This window comes from Podarcis melisellensis, assembly GCF_964234715.1.
Source record: "Podarcis melisellensis genome assembly, chromosome: Z".
In the NCBI taxonomy this organism is placed as follows: domain Eukaryota; kingdom Metazoa; phylum Chordata; class Lepidosauria; order Squamata; family Lacertidae; genus Podarcis; species Podarcis melisellensis.
Genome location: NC_138547.1, coordinates 8,001,254 through 8,026,758, shown reverse-complemented (window position 1 = coordinate 8,026,758; position 25,505 = coordinate 8,001,254). Strand labels below are relative to the sequence as shown.

General features: G+C 46.4%; 1 protein-coding gene across 1 annotated transcript; it reads right to left on the bottom strand.

Moving 5' to 3' along the window:
* Nucleotides 1-17,006: 17,006 nt before the first annotated feature.
* Nucleotides 17,007-22,291, bottom strand: LOC309361643 (uncharacterized protein). Its single transcript, XM_081896710.1, has 2 exons — nucleotides 21,443-22,291; nucleotides 17,007-18,022 (listed from the first exon to the last, which is right to left on the bottom strand). The coding sequence occupies exons 1-2, from the start codon at nucleotides 22,074-22,076 to the stop codon at nucleotides 17,427-17,429; spliced, it is 1,230 nt and encodes a 409-aa protein (XP_081752836.1). The 5' UTR covers nucleotides 22,077-22,291; the 3' UTR covers nucleotides 17,007-17,426.
* Nucleotides 22,292-25,505: the final 3,214 nt, after the last annotated feature.

Genomic DNA, 25,505 nt, shown 5'->3' with positions numbered 1-25,505 from the left:
ATCCGGTACGGACTGCGCACACGCGTTATACCTTGGAATTGAAAAAGCGCGAAACAGTCAATGGAGTGTACACATGTGGCATCATTTGCGGACTCAGCACGCGTGGCATACCGTACAGACTGTGCACACTTGCCTTTTTATAAGGACTGTGTACGTGCGGAATCCTGTACGGACTGTGCACATGCAGCATCCCGTACGGACTGTACACTGGAGTATGCACACGTGCATCCAGTACGGACTGTACACATCCCGTACGGACTGTACACTGGAGTGTGCACACATGGCATCACATTCAGAATCAGGATGCGTGGGATACCGTACGGACTGCGCACGCTCACCATCCCGTACGGACTGTACACTGGAGTGTGCACATGTGCGCACTGTACACTGGAGTGTGCACACGTGCATCCAGTACGGACTGTACACATCCCGTACAGACTGTACACTGGAGTGTGCACACGTGCATCCAGTACGGACTGTACACATCCCGTACGGACTGTACACTGGAGTGTGCACACGTGCATCCAGTACGGACTGTACACATCCCGTACGGACTGTACACTGGAGTGTGCACACGTGGCATCACATTCAGAAACAGGATGCGTGGGATACCGTACGGACTGCGCACGCTCACCATCCCATACGGACTGTACACTTGAGTGTGCACACGTGGTATCACATTCGGACTCAGCATGCGTGGCATACCGTATGGACTGCGCATGCTCACCATTTCATAGTGACTGTGTACGTGCAGAATCCTGTATAGACCGCGCAAATGCAGCATCCCGTACAGACTGCGCAGGCGCGGCATACTGTCCAAGTGTGCACAGGTGTTATACCGTGGAATTCCACATGCACGGCATACTGCCCAACTGTGCACAGGTGTTATACACACGTGGCATCACTTGCGGACTCAACACGCGTGGCATACCATACAGACTGTGCACGCTCACCATTTCATAGTGACTGTGTACGTGCGGAATCCTGTACGGACTGTGCACATGCAGCATCCCGTACGGACTGTACACTGGAGTGTGCACACGTGCATCCAGTATGGACTGTACACATCCCGTACGGACTGTTACCTGGAGTGTGCACACATGGCATCACATTCGGACTCAGCATGCATGGCATACCGTACGGACTGCGCACGCTCACCATTTCATAGTGACTATGTACGTGCGGAATCCTGTACGGACCGCGCACATGCAGCATCCCGTACAAACTGCGCAGGCACGGCATACTGTCCAAGTGTGCACAGGTGTTATACCGTGGAATTCCACAAGCACGGCATACTGTCCAACTGTGCACAGGTGTTATACACACGTGGCATCACTTGCGGACTCAACACGCGTGGCATACCGTACAGACTGCGCACACTTGCCTTTTTATAAGGACTGTGTACGTGCGGAATCCTATATGGACCACGCACATGCAGCATCCCGTACAGACTGTACACTGGAGTGTGCACACATGTATCCAGTACGGACTGTACACATCCCGTACGGACTGTACACTGGAGTGTGCACACGTGGCATCACATTCGGACTCAGCATGCGTGGCATACCGTACGGACTGCGCACGCTCACCATTTCATAGTGACTGTGTACGTGCGGAATCCTGTACGGACCGTGCACATGCAACATCCCGTACAGACTGCGCAGGCGCGGCATACTGTCCAATTGTGCACAGGTGTTATACCGTGGAATTCCACAAGCACGGCATACTGTCCAACTGTGCACAGGTGTTATACACACGTGGCATCACTTGCGGACTCAACACACGTGGTAAACTGTACAGACTGCGCACACTCGCCTTTTTATAAGGACTGTGTACGTGCGAAATCCTGTGCGGACTGTGCACACGCAGCATCCTGTATGGAGTGCGCAGGCGCGGCGTACTGTCCAACTGCGCACACGCGTTATACTGTGGAATTGCACAAGCACGGCCATGGTGTGTGCACACGTGGCTTCACTTTCGGACTTAGCACGAGTAGCATACCGAACGGTCTGCGCACGTTCGCCATTTCCTAAGTTCTGTGTACATGCGGAAATCCTGTACGGACTGCGTACACACGTTTTACCGTGGAATTGCACAAGCGCGAAATTGCCCATGGAGTGTACACACGTCGCATGACTTGCGGACTCAGCACGCGTGGCATACTGTATGGTCTACGCACGCTCGCCTTTTCATAAGGACTGTGTACGTGCAGAATCCTGTACGGACTGCGCACACACGTTATACCGTGGAATTGCAGAAGCGCAGCATTGTCCATGTAGTGTGCACACGTCGCATCACTTTTGGACTGCACACACATTGTATACCGTACGTTCTGTGCATGCTCACCATTTTGTAAGGACTGCGTATGTGCGCAATGCTGTATTGACTGTGTACATGTAGCATCCTGCATGGAGTGTGTACTTGTGGCATCATTTCTTGACTCAGCATGTGTGGCATACCGTATGAACTGCTCATGCCTGGCGGCATCTCATATGCAGGGTGCACACACGGCATCGTTTCCATACTCAGAACACGTGGCATACCATGCAACTGTGCACCCGCAGCATCCCGTACGGTCTGCAAACGCTCGCCATCTCGTGCAAATTGTGTACATGCAGAATCCCGTATGGACTGCACACGCATGGCATGCAACTGAGCACACACAGCACACTGCGCACATGCGGCTTCACCTCCGGTCTGCGCACATTTGGCATTCCATACGGATATGACGCGTGCCATACGGTCCAATGGTGCACACGCAGTCCGTACATGATACCATGTGTCCGCAGTCCGTACGTAATGCTGCGTGTGTGCAGTCCATATGGGATTCCGCATGTACGCAGTCCTTACGAGATGGCGAGTGTTAGCAGTCTGTACAGGATACCTCGTAGGAACACTTCGTATGGATTGCTGTGCCTGCACGGCATACATCCAATTGCGCACGCGCAGTCCATACGTTAAACAACGTGTGCACAGTCTGTACGTGATGCTGCGCGTATGCAGTCCATATGGGATTCCACATGTACACAGGCTGTATGAGATGGCGAGCATTAGCAGTCTATATGGGATGCCGTGTGTTTGCAGTTGCACGGTATGCTGTGTGTGCGCAGTCCGTACGAGATGCCGTGTGCTTGCACTCCATAATGGGATTCTGCATGTACGCAGTGCTTACAAGATGGCAAGCATGAATCATCCGTACAGGATGGGTCGCGTGGACACTCCATATGGATTGCCACGCATGCTCAGTCCAGAAGTGATGCCGCGTGTGCACCCTCCATACGGGATGTCATGGAGCATGAGTAGTCCGTATGGGTTACTGTGTGTGTTCAGTCCGGAAGTGATGCTTCGCATGCACACTGCTCACGCTTGCCATCTCTTAAGGAATGCATCCCATGTCCAGAATGGAAATAAATACAGCAAATACTATCCATATTCATAGTTGCTGCTGCTTTCAGTTCACAAATTATACCTAATTAATTTTAGCTCCCCCCCAGCCCATTTGCATTGTGTTTCATTTTGCTTTCTGATGCATTTTGCATTGAAATTAATGTAGTGACAATGATTTCTGTAAGTTACATAATTTCACTATAGCAAACAATGAGGCAAATAGCATAGCTTTAGTAGAAGATGAACTTCAGCAGCATGGAAACAGTGCTGCATGTGATGAATACAGGGAAGAATCAAAAACTGTACCTTCTTACATTCCTAATGAGTGGCCGATGGATGGTTTTCAAAAAAGGATCAGATTAATTCATTGAGGACAAGGCTTTCAATAGCTACTAAACATGATGGCTATTTTCTGTCTCCACTGTCAGAGGCAGTAAATACCAATTGCTGGGAATTGCAATTGTGGAGGAGGAAGGGGAAAATAAGAAATTCCTGATAGATGTGTAACTGGTCAGCTGAACCATCATCAGGGCTAGGGTTGGACAATAGCACAGTCTGTATTTAGATAAGGCTCAAAAAAGGTTCTCCACATTTGGATCCAAACATAGGAAGCTGCCTTTATAATTAATCGGATAAGGATGTGGGTGGTGCTGTGGGTTAAACCACAGAGCCTAGGACTTGCCGATCAGAAGGTCGGTGGTTCGAATCCCCGCGATGGGGTGAGCTCCCGTTGCTCGGTCCCTACTCCTGCCAACCTAGTAGTTCGAAAGCATCTCGAAGTGCAAGTAGATAAATAGGTACCGCTCCGGCGGGAAGGTAAATGGCATTTCCGTGTTCTGCTCTGGTTCGCCAGAAGTCGCTTCGTCATGCTGGCCACATGACCTGGAAGCTGTACGCCGGCTCCCTCAGCCAATAAAGTGAAATGAGCGCCGCAACCCCAGAGTCGGCCATGACTGGACCTAATGGTCAGGGGTCCCCTTTACCCTTTACCTTACTCATATTGTCAACACTGACTGGCAGCAACTCTCTGGAGGGGAACATTCCCAGCCGTACCTCAAGAGGCCAGAAATTGAAAGTAGGACCTGCATGCAAAGCAGGTGCTCTTCTACTGAGTTATGGATCTAGGGGAGTGGTGCGGATCTTCTGGGGTACCACAGCAGGTGGATTTTAAAGGTTAATATTCAGTTGAAGCCAGAACACTGTCTTTTACCGTTAATGGATAGACAACTGGAAAGGAATTATGGAAGATTACTCCAATATATTATTATTACAGAAGCAAGATTGTTATATGCTTAAAGATGAAAATATAGTCCTACCCACTAAGGAGGAATGGCATTGTACTTGGTTGAGATGGCAAAGTTAACATGTTTAATTAGAGAAAAATCATTATAAACATTTATTCAGGACTGGAAACTTCTTGTGGACTTTTTGGGTGAAAGAGAAAACTTGCAATAGGATTTGAAGATTTGAACAAATACTGCTTTCCAGAGGATACAGTGATTGGATCTTAATGAGTGAATATTATATTTAGCTGCAGGGCAGAGAACTGGAAGTCATTTTGTCTATCTTCTCTTTCTTTTTCTTCTTTTCCTTTTCCTCTTTGTGTGCCTCTCCTTCTCCTTGAGGGACTTTGAAAGCTGAAACAAGAAAGAGTCCCTGTAAGACAGGGTTAGGAAGTTCAGGATTGTATCTTCATAGCAGATCCATTGAAATCACTGTCTGAACTCAGATATGCCTCCTGCTTGCTTGGATGGAGAATTGGGGATCGATGCCTTTTCTCTCTGTACATGCAGACATAACCATGCAATTGAACTTTGTTGTTCTGTCCACCTTTGCCTCTGGCCTCACCACTTTCATGTGGCCTTTGGAAGGCTGAAGAAAGTTCCCCACCCCTGTTAAATGGAGGGACATGGAGGAAAAACCAGTCTGTATCAAGTGTGAGAAATGCCCTATGGGAGGCAGGGAGATCTGTGTCATGTAAGCAACCTGGCAGGGCTCACACATTATGTCTGCCAGTATAAGCAAATAATCATGGTGCTTTTGCTAGGCTGTCCAGATGCTTTCCTTTCCTCCACCCCCCACTCAGAGCATTTCCATTCCAGACTTTCAGAGCCATCAGGTTTAATTAGGACATCCCAGATTCCTACAATTGATTTCAATGGTTCATGACCTGGAACACCCAGTTGACTCCAACCAAACATTAATTTCCATTAGAATTTCTCGCTCTCTTTAGATACATACAAGCCCTAGGGTAACTTCTAATTACCCATACATGGCAGAAGAAGAAAGGGTAAAGAACACCGAAATATTGTATGTCCAGCAATAAATATATGCAAGATGGCCAATACGTTGTGCAGGTGGGTTTACAGGCATTATAAACACGAACCCTGTGACAAAATGTTGCAGTAAGGACTGCTCCTTTCTTAGGCTTCCAGTTTTTGTCATATGCCGAACATCTCTTTACCCTTGCCTCTGATACTTGGGAAAGAGATAGCTAAGGTCCCAATTCTTCTGTAAATTGTTTTAACGGATTTTAATGTCACATGTAAATATTGCTGCAACTAAGTCTTTAAGGAATCGAAATGATGAGGAAGACAAGAAAAAAGGAATCTCATTCATCAAAGAAAATTGGTTTCTGTCTGCACATTATGGTGAGTTCTGGTTACTGAAATTGGGCCCTGCTCAGGGAGCATTTAACACAAGAACATACAAGGAGCCCTTCTGGATGAGATCTAAGTTTTATAGTCCAGCATGATATTTTATACAGCATGTTTCACGCTTTTGTGAATCTCAAAATCAGGAAACAATGGCAATGTTGAAGGATAGATAACCGTCTCAGTTTTTCTCAATCTCATTTTCCCAATCTTTAGTTCTACATATTTTAAGATCGGCTTGGTTATCTCCCCCCCCCCTTTTTTGTCATCACGAAAATGCATTAGCATTTATTCTAATATACCCATTTTTGCAAAGCAACTTTTCTATAATACAAGAACAGCTTGCATTTTTGGTATACATTTTTCTGCACATTTTACCCAAGTATGTGCATTTTTGTACCCACCAATTGGCCGGCGAAAGGATAGCTGTACTTCAGTTGGCATGCTATTTCAGAAAGTAGATTTGGAAAGGTTTGCCTCTAGATGTGAACTGAACCTAATTTCTCCCCCTCCTCTAATGATAGTCCCTTTAGATTGCAACTTATGGGCTAGCTCCAGGATTTTGGATAACAATATCATTGTCTCCCCTTTGGCATTGTCTTTTCAACATCACACTTTGAAGGAAAAAAAAGTCAAGTAGGCATTAAACGTACACCATCCTGATCTTTTAGACCTTGTGTCCAATAGCACTAAGTGTCATACTAAAATATATGCACATACAGCAGGAAAGAATTTAAAAAGCCGAATGCACTGAAGCCAAGATATAAAAAACTAACAAAAAGCTGCTTTGTTACGTCTGGTGTTTATCAGTTTCCTTGGTAATAACTGCTCTGTATTAGACGGGAGAGCATCAGACGGAAAAGATTTATTAAACCAATGAAGGAAAGTGAGAGCAGCTGTTCTTGGTTTAATAGCTGATCACTTCAACATCAATCTTCCTATGTGATCAAGCTTTTTACAGGTGGTCTGCTGGATGGATCCCCCACTGGTGGCTCAGGACCAGGGAACAGTTGAGACCCAGGGTGGGTCACAATCAGGACCAGTCCAAATATTGGAAGCTGCCATACCAAGACAGACCATTGGGGTCAATCTCTCCCAGCCCTACCTTCCAGTCTGAAGCTGGAAGACCAAGCAGCTGCTCTGTCACTGAGCTATAGTCCTTCCTCTATGGCTCTCTTAGGCCATTTCACTATCATAGCTCAGTGACAGAGCAGCTGCTTTGCATGCAGAAGGTCCCAGGTAGTCCCAAGTATCTCCAGCTAGGACTGGGATTAGGGATGGAGAAGATATTTAATTCCGTTCACATTTGCTGCTGAATTTACTTAATCCACACTTTCCAAAGGTCCACAGACTACGGAAGCCCCCTCCTCAACCATCAACACTTGCCATTATCTTGCTTGATAGCATATCCATTTGGACTGTGATCTCCTATGTATACTAGCAGCTGGAAACCTGGTTGTGATCTTCAGGCAGGGATGGAGGAGAAATTCAATTCAGTGTGCATTTAGAGCCAACTCTATCAAACTGGCACTGCCCAAAATAATACACAAATTGAAATACGGACATTCTTTGAATTCTCACTTCACTGAAATTTGCAATCCAGTTCCACAGCCAAGTAATGTGTACAATAATAATAATAATGAATATTTGTTTATGTGCAGGGATTGAACTAGGAGTGAGAAAAATTAAGAGGTTCAACTAAGTCTAATTCTCATTTGAACCTGCCTTTCTAGAGCCACATGAGACTGTTTCTGAGGTTCAAATGAACTCCTGCAACATCCCCAATGACCTTTGAAAAGGGGGAAACATGCATTTCTCATTAGGAAACCCAAGTGTCATCCCTTCCTTCAAAGGTTAACACTTTATTTATTTATTTCATTTTTTCTTTCTTTATTCATTTATTTGTTATTAATGTTGCAATACATATATGAATTTTTTACATAATGATACATATACATTATGTTTGTAAATTCACATTTTCGCATTTCATTATGTACCAACATTTATCCCTTTCTTATTCCTTGCCCTGTGTCTTCCCTCCACCCATGTGTGACTTCCTTGTTATTATTTTGTAACTTTATTATCAAGATTGTAATTTTGTATCTTAATAATTAAACGTTCAGTCTTATATATCTGCTTAGTTTAACTTAACTTTGTGAAATCAGCCTATACATGTCAATAAATTCTTGTTGGAGCATCTTTTGGTCATGTATTCTTCTACACGTTTCCATTCCTGTTTGAGATTTTGATTAGATTGCATTCTAAATGTTGCTGTCATTTTTGCTAATTTTTGCTAAAAAAAATTATGTTGCCAATCTTTCAGTGTTGGTACTTCTTCTGATTTCCAATGAGAGGATGATCTGGCTGCAACATCTGTCACCCCATTGATCACCAGGGTTGATTCGGCTGATCTGGCTGGCTAGGCGGGTGTCCCCTTCCTCCCTCACCGCTCCATGCGCGTCCGTCCCGAAACTGTGCGCTCAGTGGAAGAGGACGACCATCCCAGATAGAAGGAGAGTACCATTCTTCAGTCAAGGGTATACGATAGCTGCGCTCCCCTGCTAGAACCTCCAAACAAGCTCAAGGTTAACACTTTATTCCTGAATAGAACTGTGGTGTGTTCATGATACCTAGGTTCTGCACATGACAAGAGCGAGTGGTACACAAACACACAATCAACACCTCTTCAGTCAGCCTGAGCACTGCATGACCCTAGGTTCATGCGTTCTTTGGCCAAGATGGAGTTGAACTGGCACATCATCATGGCATAGGTAACTCTGGGGTCATTAAGCATGTTGCTGGTCAATTGCAGAGTGTCAGAAGTAAACACACAAATTGTGTCAAACACGCACACAAACAGGTCTTGTACTGGAAGAGAAATGTTTCAGACAATGGCCTCAAATAACTTTGCATACACCAGCTGCCCACAACATATGCACATTTTTTTTCTATACGAAGGAGCAGATTTTTGCCAGATGTTTTCTTTCACTGGCTGCAAATTCAGGCTCTCATCTGCGAAGCCAAAGATGACGTGAATCCTGGCTGGGTTCCCATGTCTGTCCCCACCATGCACAAAACAGCTGCGTAATGTGAGAACTGTTCACTCATATATTTTTTGCTCAGAGGCACCCCCTGCACACATTTATGCAGTAACACTTCATAAGAGTTTTTGCTGTATTTGGCCAAGGAAAGAAAGAAATAGACCAATGTGGCTGAAGCGCACTGTCCAGACAGTGACAAGGAAAATAGACAGACGCCAATGTAGCAGGGTTTTTGTTGAACCCCAAGGAACTATAAGGAGCAGAGTTTCCACAAGTCCATTTGAGTTTATCCAGGGATTCCCTAAGCAAGACTTTGATGTTTCATGTCTCATTTGTCAGACTCCAGTTTTGAGGCTCATTTGCCTTTCTTTGCCACAGATACAAGGCCTGCTATGATGTGTTTTATCAGTGCTGCCTGGCTCACAGTAGGAAAGCATGAGGAACATAAGGAACTGCCTTATATTGGGACAATTTCTACATTCCTAGGTGCATACTAGGAACCAAAACTGGCAGCTGGTGAATGTCTTCCTCCCCACCCACCCCCAGCAGTATACCATTTTATTTTTTAAATAATCTTTTCATCGAACCTTTTCTGCATATACAATAAAAACCAAGTAGGAAGAGAATAAAGAAGAAAAATAAAATGAAATCGTAACTCTCTATTTAAATGAAAGGCCTCTATTAAGATTAAGTCTTAACCCAGGCTTCCTCAACCTCGGCCCTCCAGATGTTTTGAAACTACAATTCCCATCATCCATGACCACTGGTCCTGCTAGCTAGGGATCATGGGAGTTGTAGGCCAAAAACATCTGGGGGGCCAAGGTTGAGGAAGCCTGTCTTAACCCTTATTCCACACAAAGGGAGCCCTCCCAGCCTCTCACCTTGGGAGAGCCTCTCTGTCCTGTCCCTCACACAGGACCCTTCATCCAAATGTCTTGATGCACAACCTGCTCAGCTGGTCTACTTTATAAGAACATAGGAAGAGCCTTCCAGATGACAGCAGTAGCTCATCCAGTGGATGGACCAAGGGAAGTCAGTGGATTAAGGTCCTCTTCCCCAGCAGAACACAGCAGACAACAGCTGTTGTGACAATTTTGCTCTGTGCACAGGTCAAACCTGAGCCTGATTTCTGCAAGGTAGGAACTGAGTTTGACAGTTTCTGGAACAACTACCATGTTAAGGGGGAGAGTTTGCCAAGCTGCATGTGACATGCCACTGTGGTTGGTTCTTCCATGAGGAGGAGAAGAACTGGAAGGAGGCAATCATCTGGCTGAAGGAAGCTATGGATCATAAAACCATAGAATCATTCTATGATTCATATGGATCATTCCAATCATAGAGTTCTAAGGGACCACAAGCATCATCTCTTCCAGGAATGTCCAGTTCCCAAGAGACTGTGATCTACTCCCACTATAAAAACAAAACAAAACTGGCAGTGATCATTGGATTGGCCAACCCTCATGTTGCCCAAGCTGGCTACATAGTACTGTGATGTCATCACACTTGCTGTGTGATCCCTGATTGGCTGGACCAAGCTCGCAAGAAGAACTCCATTCTATTAAAAATAAGAATGTCAAAGAGGCTGTCAATAAAGACAGGAAAGATGAGTGAACCAGTGCGTAAGAAAGGTGGTATGCCTCTCAAAGAATATCCACACCCATTAAAAATATATGGTGCATTAATAACTAGCAATAGTCCTGTTAACTTTCTCTGAAACATTGCTGTTGATAGCAGTGTAATTGTATTCTTAAGTTTGAGGACATTTAAGAGGATTAGGTAAAGATGGGGGTGAAAATGCAATATAATGAGTACCCTCATTGTTTTCTTTTTTTCTAGTTGTAGAGACCATTCCTCTGGCACAATAATTAAAAGCAGAACAGCCCCCATGGAGCATATTAAATGTTCTTGTTCCATCCTTCCTAGTAAGAGTTGCACAGCATATAAAATAAAATTTTCCATCCTTAAAAAAAAGTATCCAGGCTGCTTGGATAAGACATCTCTGCTCAGTGAACTGATGTTTACTTTCAGCTGGGATCTGCATCAAGTTTTCAGTAATGCACCTCCCAGCGACATGACAAAGATCAATGGAGGCAACCCATTGTTGTTTTCTTCTACTTTGTACCTGTTCCCCAGGCTTCATCAATTAGCAATGACTCCTTTCTTGAAACCATCTGCAATGGAAAGAGATCCTTTTATGAATCAAAAGCTATTTGTTAGTGTGAGTGCCCAGGATGAGGCTTCTCAAGCAATACTTGATTCTCAGAAAACACAATGCAGATGCTAGCCTTTGGCTTCAGCTTCAGCTTCATGGTGACAGTAATAGGACACTATTTTAAACTCAGCAAGGCACTAGTAGGGGTCATGATTACAGATGGGGGAATAAATGTACTTTGTCAGTATTTTAAGCAAACAATCCCAGTCTGATATCTGGATAGGGACCCAGCTGCACACTTTTCTGAATTTTGTGGTGCACCTTAAGGTTGTTGTTGTTGTTTTAAGTGTACAAAGGATACTGTATGTGTACAAGTGTACAAAGGTGGAAAGTGCATGTTTTAGAATGGGAGTGGGGAAATTCAGACCAGGACCAATTGTGCCTCCACAGTCCTCTCTATTTGACCACAGAATTCTCCCCAGACCACATCCACTCTCCCCAGGTTACACCAGAAACTGGTCATGTTCCACACCTTCCATTTTTAAAAAAACTCTAGAATGCATCCATAAGGTCTGATAATGCCTCTTGCGTGTTCAAAAGATATGTGTGTGTGCAGAAACTAGGCGACCAATTTTGCCTCTCTTTTGCCTCTGACCTTCCCAACACCGGAATTGGCCCCTGGAGGTGACCAAAGTGAAAATGTGGCCATTGCTTAAATAAATTCCATACCACTTATATGGGTGGATGGAAAGAAAACAACATAAAAGCAGTGGGGGCAGGGAGAGTGAAAGATGTTGCATGGATGCACACAGAGAGGATGGCCAATAAAATTCACCGTACCCTGATTTTCCACTCATGAACAGGTTGGAGAGTTTGGGGAGGCCACTTCCACTCCTCCTAATATACCAAATGCAAAGAAAATGCATATTTAATTTTAATATGCATGCAAAAAATGAATAGGTTAAAATGTGGGGGAAGCCATGCAAACATAATATAAATTGTCATGCATTTTTCTTTCAAATGTACAGATGCAGAAAGAGGATTGAATGTACAAATGAGTGTGTATGAAACTGGCATAGAAGAGAAAGAGGTAGATATGCCCAGCCATAGACTGCACTGTTGTCACCAGATGCTCTGAAATACAAGAGTGGGGGGTGATTATGCAGAGGTCTCTGGACACCGTGTTATGTTGTTAAAACCCTTCCTTTTCCCCCTTCAGCAGGAAGAAGTGAATGAATTATTCTCTGCAAGAAAGGAACAGCAGTTTCCTTAGTGGCATACCTTGGGGTCTGAACATCAGGACACTTAAAGCTACCCTGCTACAAACTCCTGCAGTAATGGTTGCTGGTAATGGTTGTACCAGACACTGATTCACAAAAAAATCTGGCAGCTATTCTTAATGGGAACACCATCCCTCCAGCGCCTGTTATTCAGTACGTATATTCAGAGTATCACTTTGCTGTCTTCTAAGCACAAAAACACTATGTTCCTCCACTCACATTTTCTCTAGATCCTTGTTGTTCTTGGGGCTATAAATTAAGCAATTGAACAAATCCTGGTAGCAATAAGAATGGAAGAATCCAGGGCTAGAGTTGAGGAATGCCAAACTGAAATCAAGTGGATAGATGGCAGTGTTTTTCATTTGTTATGAAGGGTTCCCCAACTTTTGTTTGGGCCTGGAAATCTAAAAGTTGTGGGCACACAAAATACTCATTTAATTGGGGGGCGGTACTGAGAGGTGAGATCTATAAATGGACAGAGTAGTTTACTTCTGCCATGTGACAGTTTCACACGAATTCCTTCATAAATCCTGTTTCTGCACAAAACAGTAAAAACCCACTGTTAAAATAGTATTTAATTCCACAATTAAACATGTATTTGATACACAGTAGCTTCATGTATGGGGTTTTTTTGTTTTTGTTTTTGCATGCAATGCTACGTTTTTTGAACCAAACCATAGCAAAATTCAGGAAAGTGTCTACTGAGAGCGTAAAATGGCAGCTAAGAACACTTCTGCAAGGAAAAGTGAATGTCTTCCTTTTGCACTAGGTTGAGCTCATCTCTCTCCTTTCATAAGAACACAAAAAGAGCCCAGCTGAGTTGGGCAAAGGGCCCAACTAGCCTAGAATCATGTTTTCACTGTAGCCAACCAAATACTCCAATAGAAAGCCCAGAATCAGGACCTTAGCACAGTGGCACTTTGCTCATTTGTGAGCACCAGCAGCTGGCATTCAGAACAATACTTTGCTCAGATTGGAAAGCCCCTGAGATCTCTTCCAACCATGTAAATCTGTGATGGCACTGTAACTGCCTAGCCTTCTGACGTTCCTAATATGGAAAGAAGTTCAAGGATTTGGCCAGCATAGCTTTTGCTTAGGTTTATGGAAGCCTCCTTGACTGGCCTTTTCTCCACCTATTCAATTATTCAGAAAATGAGCTCTTGAAGACCATACAGTGTATGGCATCCTGAATCAAAAGCAGTTTCTCAAGGGCAAAAAGAAGTAGAATTAGTGTTGGTTGTCCTGTTGGAATGCTTTTAAACTATGCAGAAATAAAAACACAACAAAATGCCATAGCAGAGAGGAAAATATTCCTGGGTATGAAGCCTTTCTTTCCTTTTGCTTGCATCAGGGAATGAGGTACCTGTGGCCCTCAAACTGTCCCTAGACACTAGCTCTCATGCCACAACCAGTATGGACAACAATTAGGGATTATACAATCTCTAATCCTGGAATAATACCTGGAGTGCCACAGTTCCCAGGTCTGGGATGAGTCAAGGCTTTATATCACCCTACAATGATCAAATTCTGTTATTTATTATAGTTCAGAGGTGATGCTAAAGGCCACAATTTGTAAGCATTCAAGGGGGGGACTGTTTGTACTTATTTTTCATTTCTTATACAAATTATATTGAATTTGACTAATCTATTTAATAAATTGTGTGTTGTAGTTTCAGTTTTGATCTACCCTACCCTGGGAGCTTCAGTGAATGAATAATAAAAAAATAAATAGATTGCTGCTTCAGCAGATGTCAAATTAGAAACAACCATGAGCAAAAGTGTGCAAGAGATTTGAATAAATCCTTAATAACGAGACAAGGTGACATGTTCTAGGGGGATTTGTGGCTTGTGCAAATCCTTGAAGGAGGGAGCAAGTTTGCAAGGGCAAACACACTACCCCCTCCAATTTTTCTTGCAAATTTCTTCTTTTTAATTATTTTTATTTTTCAGTTTTTCAGTTTTGCAATTACAGTTTCCCCCATTTTTATACACTAGCTCTGCTTGACTTCCCACCCAGCGTTCCATGACAGTTCTTTTACATCATTCCTCCACCCAATTTTCCACACGTATCTTTCATATTAGCAACTGTTGGTCACAAAGTACCCTCTACCTGGAATTTATATTTGAGGTCCCATTTTTGTAAATATTCCCCTAGGTACTCCCACTCACTCCTCGTCACTTTTTTGTCTTGGGTTCTTATTTTAGATGTCATACTGGCAAGCTCTGCATATTCAATTAGTTTGTACAGCCATTGTTCTTTCCCTTTGTTTTCCTGAAAATTTCATCTATTTCTGTCCCAGATAACTAACAAACAAACAAACAAACAAACAAACAAACATGTTAACGTTATATTGTGCAAAAGCCACTAGGCATATGTACCTGTAATGTGGCCCACCTACCCCACTCTGAGGCAGATGGTAAGCCTGGAAATACATCCACTAACAGAACTGGGTGGGGGAGTGGAAGGGGGGGAGCTATTTTTAAAATTTCTGAAAAGTGATGGAAAAAAGACATGAGTCATTTCAGACAATTTATGAAGCACCATTATATGAGGCAGTCTGATTTCCAAAGTGCTGAATCCAGATGAAAACCAAATAATGTGGCCCGTTCAATATCTTAAAGTATCCAATAAAATGAAATGATGCATATAAGATATTACCTAAGTTCTACTCCAAATAGATATATTGAAATTAATGGACCCAAGTTATTTTATATATATAAAATAATATTTATAACCATCATGTGTTACAAGGTGGTATACATGATATAATAACATCAGTGAAAGCCTCAATAAAAACATCAATAAAAATGGTTTGAAAGAAACCATGGTTTAAAAGAAAACAAATCATATTACAGTGGTACATCAGGTTAAGAACTTAATTCGTTCTGGAGGTCCAGTCTTAACCTGAAACTGTTCTTAACTTGAGGTACCACTTTAGCTAATGTGGCCTCCTGCTGCTGCCGCACCACTGCCACGCGATTTCTGTTCTCATCCTGAAGCAAAGTTCTTAACCCGAGGTACTATTTCTGGGTTAGAGGAGTCTGTAACCTGAAGCGTCTGTAACCTGAAGGGTCTGTAACCTGAGGTACCACTGTACAAAGACCTGTCTTCAGAAGACAAAATAAGGAAGATACTCGCAAAAACTCTAAGGGCAGGAAATTCTACAGAGCAGGTTCACTTATATGAAAGGCTCAATCTCTATTAAAACAGCAACTGAAACGCCAGTGCATGACAGTAGTCATACATTTCAATGGGTCTACTCTGAGTAGTTATAACATTGGCTATAACTCATGTAATGAGTTTGCCAGGTCTCATGTGGTTTGGACTTGGAGGTGGAAGCGGCGGTGCTTGGGAACTAATGATTTCAAATTAGGGAGTGAATCATGGTGGCTACTGGTAACAGTTAGACGCTGCCTGTGCAAAGTGCATTAACAATGTAATCTTATGGACACTGAAGAGACAGTAAAATAGCAAATGCTGTCAGTCTCAACCCAAGCAGAATAGATTGTGTCCTTTTGATTCTGTCCCCTCACCCTGAGATTCTACCTCCTTCCTCTAGAAACCACGAGAAGATGGCTAAAACTATGTAAGTTTATGTCATTATTGCGTGGACAGGCGGAGTCCCCAGATCCTGCGCGGTCCCCCGTCATGTGGAATAACGACTCAAGACAACGTGCTATGGGATTAAATTGGCCACAACTTTATTAAATTTCAAATGTGGGTAGACCTTGGCTCAGGCATTGGGCGTTCTCCCTCCCCAGTCCCCAGCCGGGGACCTAGGGAGCATCAGGGTTATCCAGTGTGTGTGTGGGGGATGGGCCGGCTCTGGAGAACATATGTTCAAGCAGAGATAGCCGCCCCCGTAACGCCGCCGCCGCAGGGGAGAGCAATGACGACCTTCCGGCGTACGGTCAAAGCCTACCTTCAGAAACCCCTTTAACGGGGAACCCTGGTATCGCCGCCGCAAAGAGGAAGATGGACAAAAGGATTCCGCCCAAGGCCTGATACTGCCAAAGTTGTGACGTTTTGCTACGGGAAAGGCGAAACCTGCCAATGCAGGGAAATTCCTTTCCGGCCCTTTAACAGCGACCTTAACGTAGCAGCGCCCGCATACCTGTGAAGAAAATTAACTTGCAAAACATGTGAGGAAAATTAACCTGCAACATAAGACATTGACTGAGGGTGGGTAGGGTGGGAGAAGCTCTGGAGCCAAGTGAGAATTCCCAGGTAAAATCCTCCCTCCTTTGTGTGGGCAGGTAATCCCTCCCCCACCTGGCCTGGTATCCTTGGCAACCCTTTCCCCCAGGTGGGATTGGACAACTGACTGAGGTAGGCGGAGACCTCCAGGTATCCCACCTGAGGGATGGCATAGCCTAGCCTATGCTGTTGGAGCCGCTCCAGGTCTAGGGGCTGCACGCGTCCACGCAAAGGGTGCCCCCCGTTTTAAGCGGGGAGCGGTCATTGCGTGGACAGGCGGAGTCCCCAGATCCTGCGCGGTCCCCCGTCATGTGGAATAACGACTCAAGACAACGTGCTATGGGATTAAATTGGCCACAACTTTATTAAATTTCAAATGTGGGTAGACCTTGGCTCAGGCATTGGGCGTTCTCCCTCCCCAGTCCCCAGCCGGGGACCTAGGGAGCATCAGGGTTATCCAGTGTGTGTGTGGGGGATGGGCCGGCTCTGGAGAACATATGTTCAAGCAGAGATAGCCGCCCCCGTAACGCCGCCGCCGCAGGGGAGAGCAATGACGACCTTCCGGCGTACGGTCAAAGCCTCCCTTCAGAAACCCCTTTAACGGGGAACCCTGGTATCGCCGCCGCAAAGAGGAAGATGGACAAAAGGATTCCGCCCAAGGCCTGATACCGCCACCCGAGACCGCAAAGATTGCGGTCTCGCCGCCAAGACTACCTACATCTGAAAAACGCCTTTGCCATCCTCCAACCAGTCAATCAGGCCATGCCTGATGTCGCTCAGCCAACGCTCGTTACCAAGGTCCGATAGGTGCACGCCATCGGGCCGAAATAGCTCCTGCATGTAAACTTTAATGTTGGGGTGTTTCACGACCCGACCTCCCATGCGAGTGGTCGCAGAGCGCACTGCCCTATTGATTTTTTCCACCGTGTAATTCAGTCTAGGGGGTTTGATGTTGCCACGCCAATGCAAGCGTGGCAGAAGTTCGGACCAGAAAAATGTGATACTGGGGTGAGTGGCGTGTATGCTTTCCAGGTCTGCGATCGCTGTTTTGATCAGAATTATGCTTTTACGCACGACCAAGTCGTTTTCGCCGAGGTGGAGCACAACCGCGCTTGGCGGGTGGCGGAACGCAAGTTCGTGACGCAACCTAGGGAGCAGGGCATCCCACCGCATTCCCCGTTGTCCGAACCAGGAAATGGAGATCTTTGGCTGCAGACCCAGATGTTCTCCGCCTGGACCAGTAGTGGCATGGATGGCCGCCCAATGCACTATGCTGTGGCCGAAGATCCACACATGTTTGGGGGTTGGGCCTGAAAGAAAGGATTATATGGTATCTGTCAGTGCCTGCTGGTTGTATCTAATGTAGCCTTTGAAGGCAGCTGAACGCTACCGCCCCATTGTTTTTATGTGTTCGGCCGGGAGGCCGCTCGCAGCTGCCGTGGTTGCTGCACCGATACGAAAGGAATGCCCGGAAAATTGTGCCGGGTTGCCTCCACAAGCATGTATGGCCTTACGCAATATTGAGACAAATTGGCAACGGGTCATGGGGCGGCCTGATGCATGAATGAGGAGGGGGCCTGGTCCTGGAGGACGTACCTTCAGGAATTTGCGTGTGTCCGAGACAGGGCATGGTCCAGTGTGTGGGGAGGAGGCTAGACTTAGCGTGGAACCCCTACCTAGTTGATCGGTTTTGGAGGCTCGGATTTTTACTTGTATCATGCGCCTGTCAAGGTTGATATCAGCCACGGACAAGCCCCTGCGATAAGGTGACAATGTGTCCCCAACGCACTCTCCGATACGGAGCGCACCAAAGAAGGCCAGGGAGAAGGCCGCCCTGAAGAGCCTAACCTCATAATTGGACCAGCAGATGCTGGGGAGTGCATCCCATATCAGCCGGAGGATCTCAATGGTTACTGGCCTCCTCTTATCTGGAATGGGCGGGTGGGAGCGACGCCACCCCGCAATAAGTTTCCTTACGTGGAAAGTGTTACAGGGGTCTGGGAGCCAAAAACAGTTGCTGAAGTATGAGATAGCAGCTTTGTGCAGGCTGATGGTCTTAAGGGCCATGCCTCTACGCTTTAGGTGAACCAAATATTTTAGAACATCAGACTCCTTAGCTGTATGCCTGCGTCGTAAGCCAAACCTATCTCTGAACCCCTCAAATTGGGACCATGCTCTGGTGTAGGACCGCAGCGTTGATGGTGCAAGGGCGCTCAGAACTCCTGCTGTCACTTCTCCCGTCCAATTTCCCAGAGGTCCTCCGGAAAGGCTTCTGGGAGTTGATCGGCCTCGGGAGCTAGGTCACGAAAGCGCTCCATCTGAAAGCGAGACAGGGCATCTGCAATGTCGTTATTGAGGCCCGGGATGAACCGCGCAGAAAAGGAGATGTTACCTTTCAGACATTCCAGCACAAAGAGACGGAGCACGCGAATTACCCTGTTGGACTTTGCGGATTGCTTCGCAATGATTCTTACCACCGCCTGGTTGTCCGACCAGAAGCACACCCTGGTGTCCTTGAGCAGGTGCCCCCAAACACGGAGAGCCACTAGGATTGGGAAGAACTCAAGAAAAGTTAAATCACGAGTAATGCCCTCCTCGTGCCAAGCTGTCGGCCAAGGCTGCGCGCACCAGTGGCCCCTGAAGTAGACGCCGAAGCCAAAGCGACCAGAGGCGTCAGAGTGCACCTGTAGCTGTTCCTTAGGCAGCAGCCAATCTTGCCAGAAGGACACCCCATTGTAACTTTCCAGGAAGGTTAGCCATATTTTGAGGTCTTCCCTTATGGTGTGGGTGATCCTGATGTGGTGATGGGGGGCAACACCGCCAGCCGTGAGACGGGCTAGGCGTGCGCAAAAGGCGTGGCCGGGCGAGATAACCCTGCATGCAAAGTTGAGGTGTCCTAAGAGTGTCTGGACCTGACGCAACGTGGTCTTTTGCCGGGCCATCATGTTAGTTATCAATTCCCTCAACGTGGCGAGTTTGGCCAGGGGCAGGCGAGAGGTTTGGCTGACAGAATCCAGTTCAATACCCAGATATGAGATGACAGTGGTTGGACCTTCGGTCTTGTCCGCTGCCAACGGGATGCCCAATTCAGCTGCCAGCTGGATGAAGCATGCCAGCGCCCTAGCGCACGCGTCTGAGCCCGCTGGCTGGACGAGAAAGTAGTCATCCAGGTAATGGGAAATGCGGTGGGACCCTGACCCGCGTTTCATGGCCCATTCCACGAATGTGCTGAAGGTTTCAAATGCAGCGCATGCGATGGAACAGCCCATGGGCATAGCTTTGTCAAAGTACCATTGGTCCTGGAATTTGAAACCTAGCAACCAGAAGTCCCTGGGGTGGACTGGTAACAGACGGAAGGCTGATTCGATGTCACACTTTGCCATGAGTGCACCCGGGCCACACTCCCTAACCAGCCTGATTGCCTGATCCAGAGACGCATATTTGACTGAGCATTGTTCTTGGGGAATGGCATCATTTACTGACCCACCCTTCGGGTAAGAAAGGTTATGTATTAATCGAAACTCGCCTGGGGCCTTCTTAGGTACAATACCTAGTGGAGACACTATGAGGTTAGGAAATGGAGGTCCCGTGAAGGGACCTGCCACTCGCCCCAGCAAGCGTTCTTTGGTGATCTTCTTCTCGGCGACGTGTGGCATATCTCGGACAGACTTTTGGTTGGGGGGATTGGTGCATGAGGGGGTGCCTACCACTGGGATGCGGAAGCCTTCCCTAAAGCCCTCCTCAATGTATTTTGCTGCCTCTTTATTGGGGTACTGGTGTAACAAAGGCAGCATTGCCGATAGAGATATGGGTGAAGGGGCTAGGGAAAAGAGAGCACTATTTGCGGGCATTGTTTTTGCTTTGCTGAGCGCCAGAGGAACCTGTAGAGGCTCCGGCCTCTCTTTTGTCTTGAGATGTGCCGGCGCCTGATCCGCGGGAGCCTCGAAAAAGCTTCTTCCCCCGAAAACATTTTATGGTGGGGTGAGATCCACTACAGCGCTCGCATTCATGAGCAAATCGACATTTTTCTCTGAAGCAAGAGCCATTGTTGTACTCCCAGCAAGATCTCTTGGGGGCCTTAGATTGATACTTGGGCTGTTTCGCATTGTCGGGCCCTTTCTTGAAGAACGGGGAAACCAACTCAGACCACACGTCATCATCTTTGATATCCCATCTAACTGTGTCGTCCTCTGCCGCCCGCTCCCTGAATGCCTGGTCATAGGCGAGTGCTGCCTCCCCCCCCGACATGGCTTCAGCCTTTAGGATGATGAGTAGGTAGTTGGTCAGGTGCCAACCCCTGTCAGGGTAACTAGCGACTATAATACCCATGTAAGTGGCGTATGCGGTGAGCCAATTACGAAAGGTACGCTCAACACTCACTTTTTTATCTTTTTTCCTCTGCTCGGCGGATTTAGATTTTAGGGCTGTCGAAGCGGCAGGGGATAGTAGATCAAACAAATCCACAAACTCCCCATTAAGGATGCGCTCCCGCAACTTCTCACGCAGGCGAATGCCTGGGGGCTGGTCGGTTCTTTTGTGGTTGGATTTCCTAATTCTACCTCTGGAGTCAATGCCCTCCTCCCCGCATGGCGCGATAGCACCATGTTCACGCCTGTGCCTCCGGTTGCACCGCCGCCAGACCCAGTGCGGCAGCCCTGGGGCATCGGGGCCTGTAACCCAATAGCCTTTGATGCTCCCCCCCTGTTCGCTGTCAGTAGAGCTGGACCTACCTGAGGAACTAGATGATCCAGAAGAGTCCCTCTTGGACTTGTGGCCCCTCCTCCTGGATTTGCGGTGCTTCCTCCCGCGATGACGCGATCTGTGCGACTCAGGGCTCTTGTCACTCTTGTACCTGTCAGAGGAGCTGGAACGGGGGGACCTACCTCTGCACCTGGTGGATGCCGATGATGAGCGTGATCCACCTTCCTGGACACGGCGGTCAGCAGAGCTGCTACTGCGCCCTCGCCTGCGGCTGTGAGGTGACCCAGAGCGCCCTCTGCGCGAATCCCGCCGCTCCAGGCGGCGCCTCAGCCGGGCAATGGTCCTATCCCTACTGTCTCCACGCACCGAGTGCGAGGGACTGCTACTAAGGGAAGAGCGGGTAGAGGAGGAGCTCTCTGTACGTCTCGGCCTGGCAGCCGAACCCTTGCCGGCGCGGCTTGCCATGGCTAGTGGGCTTATGGACCCAGAAGACCCTCTAGGTGCCGCTGCCTTCTTGGGCACGGTCTTCTTGGGCTGCTCCTCCCTGGTCGCACGTGCCTTCCGCTGTCCAGTGGCCTGTCTCTGGGCAGGCTTGGTGGGTGCACCCCTTACAGTGCCCCTTCTGGTGCGGGGAGGAGAAGTAGCCTGACGCTTTGGTGGCATGGTGTGAGGCTAATAGGGTAGGGTATGCTAGGGAATCAGTAAAACAAGGGGGGGGCAATGATTGGTAGGAAATGCCCGCTATCGATTTGCCAACACACGCTAGTGATAAGGTAAGGGTACGAATAATGGGAGGGGAGGAGATAAGGCAAGAACTGAGTCGCTGCAGGAATCGCTACTGAAGGCTGCAAAATAAAGCAAGCAATAGTTTAGAAAATCACTGCCAAGTGAGAATTCCCAGGTAAAATCCTCCCTCCTTTGTGTGGGCAGGTAATCCCTCCCCCACCTGGCCTGGTATCCTTGGCAACCCTTTCCCCCAGGTGGGATTGGACAACTGACTGAGGTAGGCGGAGACCTCCAGGTATCCCACCTGAGGGATGGCATAGCCTAGCCTATGCTGTTGGAGCCGCTCCAGGTCTAGGGGCTGCACGCGTCCACGCAAAGGGTGCCCCCCGTTTTAAGCGGGGAGCGGTCATTGCTATTTGGCAACTCCACCATACCAAAATATGTCCAGGAAGGCACCCATCTGCATCCCCCCCCCACTATTGCATTTTATTTATGTTGTAGTCTGTAGTGAAGAATCTGCAATGTTTTCTTTTGATAGCATCTGCTTTTACTCAGTGCTTTTTTTTTGGATTCTGTTTTTTGTCCACTGTTCATCTATTTTCACGGGTTTATTTGATTTGGCTGTGACCTGGAAAGAGGTTCTGACCTCAAAGCCTAGGCTGATAGTTTTCCAATACAATATCCTCTTCCCAAATCCTGGAGTGGAAAATGCATCTGTAAAAAGGCCACTTGCAGAGGTTCGTGTTAGTACATGACACTCTATGTTTTTTAGCCAAAGGTGCATGAATGCTAAGACACCAGGCACAACATAGCCTACCATTTCATGACCTGGAGCTATGAAGGTCTTAGTGCTGAGAATAAAACTCCAACACCTTACCACCTGAAAGTATCTGCTGCCTGAGGCTGCTGCTTCACTCAGTCTTACAGTAGTGCTAGCTCAGCAAAAATACCCAAGATCGAGGAAATTAGGGCAGAATTTTCAAATGAGTTGACTAGGGGCAGAAGCAAGCCTTTTAAAAATTGTCAGAGGAGACTTCCTTCCCACAACTTTTAGTGATCGTGATTGCAAATTTTATTTAGTCATATAATTTGTATCTTGCCTTCCAGAAGTGGGTAGGGTAGCAAACATCAAAACTGCCCTGGCACCTAACCAGACAGAGGCTTTACTTATAAGTAAGAAACAGGCAAGCTGAGCAGCTGACATAGTCCTCAGGAATCACAGTTCAAGAGCAGGGCAAGAAGTTATAAACTGGAGAATGAAGATGTCCCAATAGATGTCCCACACCCACACCCTTCCAGCCAGCTTTTAAAGACAAGGCAGGGCATACTCACTCGCAAGATTCTCTTGTCTTACGGGAATGGTAAGATTGCAAATATGCAGTCCTCCATGGCAGATAGGTTTGCTCTGCTCTGTGAAGGTAGTACCTGATTCTAGGTTACAATAGTGCATCCTCCTGCTCAGGCTCTTGTTCAGTCAAGCCATATCCAGTTTAGCTTCCCAACCCTCTGCCTCATGGCTGATCAAAGCCCTCCCCAGGCTCCACGGAGGCTCTGCATTTCACAGGAAGGTCAGAGGGGAGAGCTGACATCCCTGCTCCCCCTTCCAAAATGACTGAAAACAGGATGGAAGGGGGAGATGCCCCCCACTCCAACCCAGGTAGCCATCAATCACTGCCCCTTCTCCTCCTTTGTCAGAGCCTGCCAACCCAAGACTGATCCCAATAATTCTGTGGAACCCATGATGGAAAAAAATTAAAACAAATGTAACTTTTAAATACCTACAATTTAAAAGCAATATATCAACTATCAACTGCCTGTAAAAGGCAAAAGCTTTATAGGATCTGGAGAGAAAGAAGAGTATCTTCCTGTTTCTTTAAATTTCTCCTGAAAGTTGATATTGAGGGAGTCAAATGCACCTCATCAGAGAGGGTATTCCACATATGGGAAACCAAAACCGAGAAGGCACTGTCAATTCCAGCCAAGCAACAACCAGAGGCAGCGTGATTATCAGCACGATATTAATGTATTTCCCGGAATCAGGATATGAATAACCATTTGTGAAGGTTTACTTAAACAGTCTCAGAAGCCTTGATCATAACAAACCATAGTTGCATAATGCAACAAGTAATGCGGTGCAAAAGAAATCCAGAATAGAAGCACTAGCATAATAATCAGGAAAACAAACACAGTCATCATCACGTCTGAATATACCCCTACTGTACAAAGGTGTCACATTATTCTGCCCACTTTGGCTTCTGAACACACCTGCCACTGTCATATGACCCATGGATGAGGGAATGTGAACCTGGGGTAGAAAAATGTTTCCTCATCTCTGCTTTAAAAGCTTCAAAGTATTTCAATAGCAGGGTTCCTCACCAACACAATGGTGAGGGGGTCACTACTGGAAACAGATTTTTCCATGTTGATGCCTGCACTGTGGAATTCCTTCTCCAAAGCATCCTAATTGTTAAATTTTCATTGTATTCAGCTTCAATGGATTCAGTGGGTTCAATGGATTTGGGTCCCATTAGTACAGTAGTACCTTGGGTTACAAACACTTCAGGTTACAGACGCTTCAGGTTACAGACTCCGCTAACCCAGAAATAGTACCTCGGGTTAAGAACTTTGCTTCAGGATGAGAACAGAAATCGTGCGGCAGTAGAGTGGTGGCAGCAGGAGGCCCCATTAGCTAAAGTGGTACCTCAGGTTAAGAACAGTTTCAGGTTAAGAACGGGCCTCTGGAATGAATTCAGTTCTTAACCAGAGGTACCAATGTAGTAGTTTATTAGCTTCAGTTTATTAAAACAGATTGTAAGCTGTGCATACACACACAGTAGTTGAAGATCAAAGTTCTTGGACAGAATCTGTGAAAAGCAACTGGTCAAAACATAGTTCTCATCTCCAGAGGACCATTTCTTTTGTTGGACAAGGATGTTGTTTACATCTGCCTGTCCTCCGTCGGTAGCAATTTGGCTTTGCAAACAGTTTCAAACAGAAAAAAGCTGGTAATATCCTCTTACCAAGTGAAGGAGGCATTTCTACCCACAAATTTATTCATTTTTCCTTCTCTTGCACAACAGTGAGACATTGGTCATATTCCACACTTCCATCAAATTGATGGCTGGATCAGACAAGGAAGTTGCGGTTAGACGCAGTTAGGAGAACGGGAAAGAGGGAACCATGCATGATAGTATCTATTCTAAACAGACAACAAAATTGATGTAATCACTTAGGGATCTGCTAGAACATTTGAATCTTTGGTAGTACAGTGGTACCTTGGGTTAAGTACTTAATTCATTCTGGAGATCCGTTCTTAACCTGAAACTGTTCTTAACCTGAAGTACCACTTTAACTAATGGGGCCTCC

Coding starts and splice junctions, on each gene's coding strand:
- LOC309361643 (XM_081896710.1), bottom strand. CDS start 22,076: ATGCCACCAAAGCGTCAGGCTACTTCTCCTCCCCGCACCAGAAGGGGC. Junction 18,023..21,442: donor TGGATCATCTAGTTCCTCAG/GTAGGTCCAGCT, acceptor CCTTTCTTTCAG/GCCCAACCCCCAAACATGTG.